General features: G+C 51.4%; 1 protein-coding gene across 1 annotated transcript; it reads left to right on the forward strand.

The window, feature by feature from the left end:
* Positions 1 to 1,662: 1,662 nt before the first annotated feature.
* LOC115526206 lies at positions 1,663 to 6,885 on the forward strand. The gene is given in 2 exon segments (XM_030333687.1): positions 1,663 to 2,107; positions 2,154 to 6,885. Coding segments are annotated over 2 exon segments (5,160 nt in total). The 5' UTR covers positions 1,663 to 1,679.
* Positions 6,886 to 7,706: the final 821 nt, after the last annotated feature.

Below are 7,706 nucleotides of genomic sequence, written 5' to 3' on the forward strand. Positions count from 1 at the left end.
TACTGGAAATAAAAGGCACAGTAACATAAATGAAGCATTCCTTCTATTTGCTCATCAGAACTCAATGCAGTTTAGAAAGTGAGCTAAAGACAGGTCAATAAAAAAGAGTCAAAAATAAAACAAAACAAAACACAGAACATAACAATAATTTTGGAAAAGTAATTTGGAAACATCATTTCAAAAGTGAAAAATAGGGGCTCCTGCGTGGCTCATTTGGTTAAGTGTACAACTTCGGCTCAGGTCATGATCTCACATTTCATGAGTCTGAGCCCCTCATTGGGCTCTGTGCTGACAGCTCAGAGCCTACAGCCTGCTTCGGATTCTGTGTCTCCCTCTCTCTTTGACCCTCCCATGCTCATGTTCTGTCTCTCTCTCTCTCTCAAAAATAAATAAACATTTTTAAAAAGTGAAAAATATACATAATTAAAATATCAGAAGGATAAGAAAGAGTGGAGCAGAAGAAATTCTTGAAATAATAATGGTCAAGAATTTTCCAAAATAAATAACAGACTTTAAACCACAAATCCAGGAACTCAAAGAATGCCAAGCAAAATAAATTCCACACTCACACATGTAGGTCTATCACATTCAAATTGCAGAAAATCAAATACAAAGAGAAAATCTTGAAAGAAACCAACAGAAAAAAAAAAACATTTGACCTACAGTGAACAAGGATAGGAATTACACAGTGGAACTCTCACCAGAAACCATGCAATCAAGAAAAGAGTGGAATGAAATGTTTAAAATGTTAAGATAGGGGCGCCTGGGTGGCTCAGTCGGTTGAGCGTCCGACTTCAGCTCAGGTCATGATCTCACAGTTCGTGCATTCGAGCCCCACATCGGGCTGTGTGTGAAAGGGCGGGCCTACGCCGGCCGGCTCCATCTTGTTCTGTGTCCTTCACCTAGACCACGCCTCCTCCCTTTGAGTGACCTCCCGCTCACCCATTCAAGCTTCCTGATCAAAACACGCCCCTTCCCCAGCCAATCGGCTGCCCCTAGACCCCTATAAAACCTTTGTGCTTTTGAAACTCTCTCTCTCTCCCTGGTATCTCACCGCTGCGTCGGTGCAGGTAGGGGACTGAGCTCGAGCTAGCTCGAATAAAGGCTCTTTTGCTTTTGCATCGGACTCGGCTCCCTGGTGGTCTTTGGGGATCACGAATTCTGGGCACAACATTTGGGGGCTCGTCCCGGGATCCCCAAGACCCCCGAGGGACCCCCGACCCAGAGAGCCTGACTGGCCACGGTTAGTGTCTGTCTGTTTGTTCTGTCTTTTCTGTGTGAGCTCATTTCTGGAATTCTGGTAGTGCCTGATGCGGTCTAAGTGGACGCACTGGAGGACCATGGGCCGGGAGTTTCGGAAGACGTTCTGATTCTCCCTTCTGGAGGGACGTGGAATTCCCTCAAAGGTCTGAGACGAGGCGGGTCGCTCCCGCTGGTCGGCATGAGGCCGTCGTCTTTGGAGGGACGTGGAATCCCCTCATCGGTTTTGGAGGGACGTGGAATCCCCTCATCGGTTTCGGAGGGACGTGGAATCCCCTTATCGGTTTTGGAGGGACATGGAATCCCCTCAAAGGTCTAAGCTAGCTTGCAGTTTTGCTTCCATGGAATTGGAAGACTTTCTAGGGGCCCTCTGGTTGTCTGTTTTTGTGTTTCTCTGTTTTGTTCTGTGGACTTACTGGATGGACGTTATGGGACAGACTCAGACTACTCCTCTAAGTATTATGATTGATCACTTTAAGGATGTGAGGGGAAGAGCTAACAACCTCAGTGTGGAAGTCCGAAAGGGTCGGTTGCAGTTTTTTTGTTCTAGCGAGTGGCCAACTTTCAATGTTGGATGGCCACCAGAGGGGACCTTCGACCTCCCTGCCATCCACCGAGTCAGGAGTATCATCTCTCGGCCTACGATGGGTCATCTTGATCATTACATTATCACTTGGCATTACATTATCACTTGTCAGGACCTTGTAGAAGACCCACCCTCTTGGCTTAAGCCCTTCCTAGCCCCGCTCCCTCTGGAGCCAAAACCCATTCTTGCTTTGCAGGGGACAAAGAAGAAGAAAAGTCTTATCCAGCCTTCAGCACCCCTCTACCCTGTCTTACAGGGGGGGTACTGAAGAAGAATTAATTTTTCCTCCCCCGTATAACCCCTCTAGGGGTTGGATGCTGGAAGAACACCATCCTCCCCCTCTGGGGGAGGCAGACGCTGTTCCGAGAGCGGGAGGTGGAAACGCTCCAGTGGGAAGCCCGCCCTTTACCAGACAAAGGGCTCAGAGGGAGTAATCCGCCTCCACCGCCGACTCCACTCTTCTGCCCCTGCGAGCCACCGGACCCCCAGACGCGGAGGGGAATCAGCCCCATCACTATTGGCCTTTCGCCACTAGTGACCTCTACAATTGGAAAGCTCAGAATCCTAAGTTTTCCAAGAAACCGGCAGGGCTTATTGATTTATTAGACTCTGTTCTTTTTACCCATCAGCCCACGTGGGACGATTGCCAGCAGCTTTTGCAGGTCCTGTTCATGACTGAAGAAAGAGAAAGAATCCTCAATGAGGCCCGAAAACTAGTTCCGGGCACAGACGGGAATCCCACCACCAACCAGGCTCAGATAGATGCCTTCTTCCCCTTAACTCGGCCCCAGTGGGATTTCAATACGGCAGAAAGTAAGGAGAGGCTCCAGGTCTACCGCCAGACTCTAATGGGGGGTCTCCGAATGGCTGCTAGAAAGCCAACCAATTTGGCCAAGGTAGGAAATGTACAACAGGGAAAAGATGAATCTCCGGCTGCCTTTTTAGAATGGATCATGGAGGCATTCCATACCTATACCCCCATGGATCCAGAGGCTCCGGAAAGCAAGGCAGCTGTTATCATGGCCTTTGTAAACCAATTGACCATAGACATTAGGAGAAAATTACAGAAAATAGATAGACTAGGAGAAAAAAGTCTGCAGGACTTACTGGTGGTAGCCGAAAAGGTATATAATAACCGGGAGCCTCCTGAGGACAAGCAGGCTCGCGCCATGGCAGCTGCCAGCAGTAAGCAGACTCGAGACCTGGCCAGAATACTACTAGCTACCACTGCTGACTTCTCCGAGGAAGGAGACCGCCGTCTCTGGCAGCTGGCAGACGACGCAAGAAAGGGTAAAGGAACTACCAAGGGGGGGAAGCAGAGGCTGCAGAAGGATCAGTGTGCATACTGCAAGGAGATAGGGCATTGGGCCCGAGATTGTCCAAAAAGGGCCGGCAGGAAGGGAAGCAAGACTGATCGAGTAGAAGTCCTAGAGCTAGATGAACTAAGTGATTAGGGGAGTCGGGGTTCAGACCCTCTCCCTGAACCCAGGGTAACTCTTAAAGTGGAGGGGACCCCTATTGACTTCCTTGTCGACACCAGAGCACAACATTTGGTCCTCCACACCCCACAAGGAAAACTAGCCAACAAGAAGTCCTGGGTACAAGGGGCAACTGGTATGAGCCAGTATTCATGGACTACCCGAAGAACAGTAGATTTGGGAATGGGCCGGGTATCCCACTCCTTTATGGTAATACCAGAATGCCCCTACCCGCTGTTAGGACGGGATTTACTGACCAAGATTGGAGCTCAGATAACTTTCAGACAAGGGGGGCCTCAGGTCACCGATGGCAACGGCCACCCCATCCAGGTACTGACCATGAAACTGGAGGATGAATACCTCCTCCACCAGGAGGCGCTCCCGAGAGAGGATAATATAGACAGATGGCTACAAGAATTCCCCTCGGTTTGGGCAGAGACGGGGGGGATAGGACTAGCCACTCATAGGACCCCAGTCCTGGTAGAGCTCAAGCCAGGAGAGAGTCCAGTAAGGATCAAACAATACCCCATGTCTCAGGAGGCCCGGAAGGGGATCCAGCCACACATCCGAAGCCTAGGAGTACTAGTTCCTTGCCAGTCTGCCTGGAACACCCCCCTACTGCCAGTCAAAAAGCCTCACACAAACGACTATCGACGGGTACAAGACCTCCGGGAAGTAAATAAGAGGGTCGCGGACATACACCCAACTGTTCCCAACCCATATACTCTCTTGAGCTCCTTGGCACCCTCCAGGTTCTGGTATACTGTACTAGATTTAAAGGACGCCTTCTTCAGTCTGCCGCTGGCACCCCAGAGCCAACCCTTGTTCGCCTTTGAGTGGCATGATCCGGAGGAGGGCTACAGTGGGCAACTCACCTGGACACGGCTACCCTAGGGATTCAAAAATTCACCCACCATCTTCGACGAGGCACTACACGAGGACCTGGGTGAGTACAGAAGGGAGCACCCTGGCCACACCCTCCTACAGTATGTAGATGACATCCTGATTGCTGCCGACACAGCCAAAGACTGTGAGTGAGGGACCCAGGACCTGCTGGCTACCCTGGGGGCCTTGGGGTAACGGGCATCCACGAAGAAGGCTCAGATATGCAGGGAGAGGGTGAGTTACCTGGGATATATCCTGGAGGGCGGACAGCGGCAGTTATCAGATGCCAGAAAAGAAACTGTCCTAAAGATCCCGACTCCTACCTCCCGAAGAGAAGTGAGGGAATTCCTAGGATCAGCTGGCTACTGCCGCCTCTGGGTTCCAGGTTTTGCTGAGGTTGCCAAGCCCCTATATGAAGCCACCAAAGAGGGGAAAACATTTAAATGGACTGAAAAAGAAGAAATTGTCTTTAATCAGTTAAAAAAGGCTCTCTTAAGTGCCCCAGCCCTGGGCCTACCAGACATTACGAAACCCTTCCACCTCTTTGTAGACGAACATAAGGGAATAGCAAAAGGGGTTCTAACTCAAGCCTTAGGCCCCTGGAACCGCCCAGTGGCTTACCTGTCTAAGAAACTAGACCCAGTGGCTGCCGGCTGGCCGCCATGCCTAAGAATTATTGCGGCGACAGCACTCCTAGTCAAGGATGCAGACAAACTGACCCTAGGACAGGAGATCTGGATCACGACCCCACACGCCATTGAAGGAGTCCTGAAACAGCCTCCGGATAGATGGATGAGCAATACACGTATGACTCATTACCAGAGCCTCCTACTCAACCCTCCACGAGTGCGGTTCCACCCCAGTGCAGCCCTCAATCCTGCAACCCTGCTGCCCGACCCTGACCTAGGTGCTCCACTACATGACTGTGCGGGAATCCTGGAACAAGTACATGGATTCCGGATGGACCTGACCAACCGGCCCCTCCCCGATGCCGAGGCTACTTGGTTCACTGATGGCAGCAGCTTTGTGCAAGATGGACACAGGTATGCGGGTGCAGCGGTGGTCACCGAAACGGACACCGTATGGGCGGAGGCTCTACCCTCCGGAACGTCAGCCCAGCGAGCAGAGCTCATAGCCCTCACCAAGGCGCTGATGCTGGGAGCTGGAAAACGGCTTAACATCTACACAGACAGCCGTTATGCATTTGCCACAGCTCATATTCATGGGGCAATTTATCAGGAGAGGGGGTTACTGATGGCAGAAGGACGGACTATAAAAAATAAGCAGGAGATACTTAACCTGCTTACGGCCTTATGGCTTCCTGCCAAGCTAGCCATTATCCACTGCCAAGGGCACCAAAAAGCTGATAACCCAGTAGCTAGAGGTAATCGAAAGGCTGACCAGGCAGCCAAGGCAGTAGCCCTTACTCCAGTCCCCACCATGACCATACAACTACCAGACCCAGGAGACCCAGTTTTACCAGACAAGCCCAAGTACTCCCAGGAGGAGTTACAGCGGATCAAGAAACTCCCCATGGCCCAGGAGATAAAGGGATGGTGGTATACACCTAACAAGGAGCTCGTGCTGCCAGACCAGCTCGGAGTCTCAATATTAGAGCACATGCATCGGTCTACTCACATGGGGGCCCGAAAATTAAAAGACTTAATCCGACTTGCGGGAATCAAGATTCACCAACAGGACACCAAAATAGAGCAAGTTGTATCTGCCTGCAAGACCTGCCAACTCACCAATGCAAGAGCCACATCAAATAAAAAAGGAACCAGGCTCAGAGGCACCAGACCGGGAGCCCAATGGGAAGTCGACTTCACTGAAGTCAAACCAGGAAAGTATGGTTATAAATATCTTTTAGTATTTACAGACACCTTCTCTGGCTGGGTGGAGGCATACCCAACCAAGCATGAAACGTCTCAGACGGTGGCTAAGAAGCTACTAGGAGACATCTTACCCAGGTATGGTTTTCCTGCCATGGTAGGATCAGACAATGGACCAGCTTTTATCTCGCAGGTAACACAGGCAGTAGCCAAGGCGGTGGGGGCGAACTGGAAATTACATTGTGCTTATAGGCCCCAGAGCTCAGGACAGGTAGAAAGAATGAATAGAACCCTAAAAGAGACCCTTACCAAATTAACCATGGAGACTGGCAGGGACTGGGTGACTCTCCTACCGTACGCCCTTTACCGGGTTAGAAACACTCCTTACACTCTGGGTTTTACTCCCTATGAGATCATGTTTGGCAGGCCACCCCCTGTTATTCCCAGCCTTCGAGCTGAACTTATTGCTGAGTTTAAAGATCAAGAACTTTTTCTTTCCTTGAGAGGGCTCCAGAGGGCGCATGAGGACATTTGGCCGCGCCTCCGTGCCATCTACGAGGCTGGCCCGACCCCGACACCTCATCAGTACAGGCCGGGAGACTGGGTCTATGTCAAGAGGCACCACCGAGAGACCCTCGAGCCGCGCTGGAAGGGACCCTACATCGTGGTGCTGACAACCCCCACCGCTCTCAAAGTAGACAGCATCACGACCTGGGTCCATCACACCCTCGTTCGGCCAGCGGACCCCTCCTCGATCCGGAAGGACTTCGTCACGCGATGGGCCATCAGTCGGGACCAACACAGCCCGCTCAAGCTCAAGCTACAGTGCATTCGACCCACCTAATATTGGTAACTCTTGTCAACTCTGCTTGTCATTGCTCATGCTGCCGGGAGTCCCCACGCCCCCCAGAACATCGCCTGGCAGATCATAGACACCAGCTTGGGGACAATACTTAATCAGACCTCCCAGAGCCACCCCAGGGACACATGCTTCCCAGAACTTAGAGTAAAACCTCCAAACTCTGTTCCCCTTGTCACCATAAATGCAGCCAGTCCCATGATTGGGTCCGTAAGCTACATGACAAGGGGGGAATGAAAGGGCAGGCCTACGCCGGCCGGCTCCATCTTGTTCTGTGTCCTTCACCTAGACCACGCCTCCTCCCTTTGAGTGACCTCCTGCTCACCCATTCAAGCTTCCTGATCAAAACACGCCCCTTCCCCAGCCAATTGGCTGCCCCTAGACCCCTATAAAACCTTTGTGCTTTTGAAACTCTCTCTCCCTGGTATCTCACCGCTGTGTTGGTGCAGGTAGGGGACTGAGCTCGAGCTAGCTCGAATAAAGGCTCTTTTGCTTTTGCATCGGACTCGGCTCCCTGGTGGTCTTTGGGGATCACGAATTCTGGGCTGAACAAGGATAGGAATTACACAGTGGAACTCTCACCAGAAACCATGCAATCAAGAAAAGAGTGGAATGAAATGTTTAAAATGTTAAGATAGGGGCGCCTGGGTGGCTCAGTCGGTTGAGCATCCGACTTCAGCTCAGGTCATGATCTCACAGTTCGTGCGTTCGAGCCCCACATCGGGCTGTGTGCTGACAGCCCAGAGCCTGAAGCCTGTTTCAGATTCTGTGTCTCCCTCTCTCTCTGCCCCTCTTCCGCTCATGCT

This window comes from Lynx canadensis, chromosome D1 (genome assembly GCF_007474595.2).
Source record: "Lynx canadensis isolate LIC74 chromosome D1, mLynCan4.pri.v2, whole genome shotgun sequence".
In the NCBI taxonomy this organism is placed as follows: Eukaryota; Metazoa; Chordata; class Mammalia; order Carnivora; family Felidae; genus Lynx; species Lynx canadensis.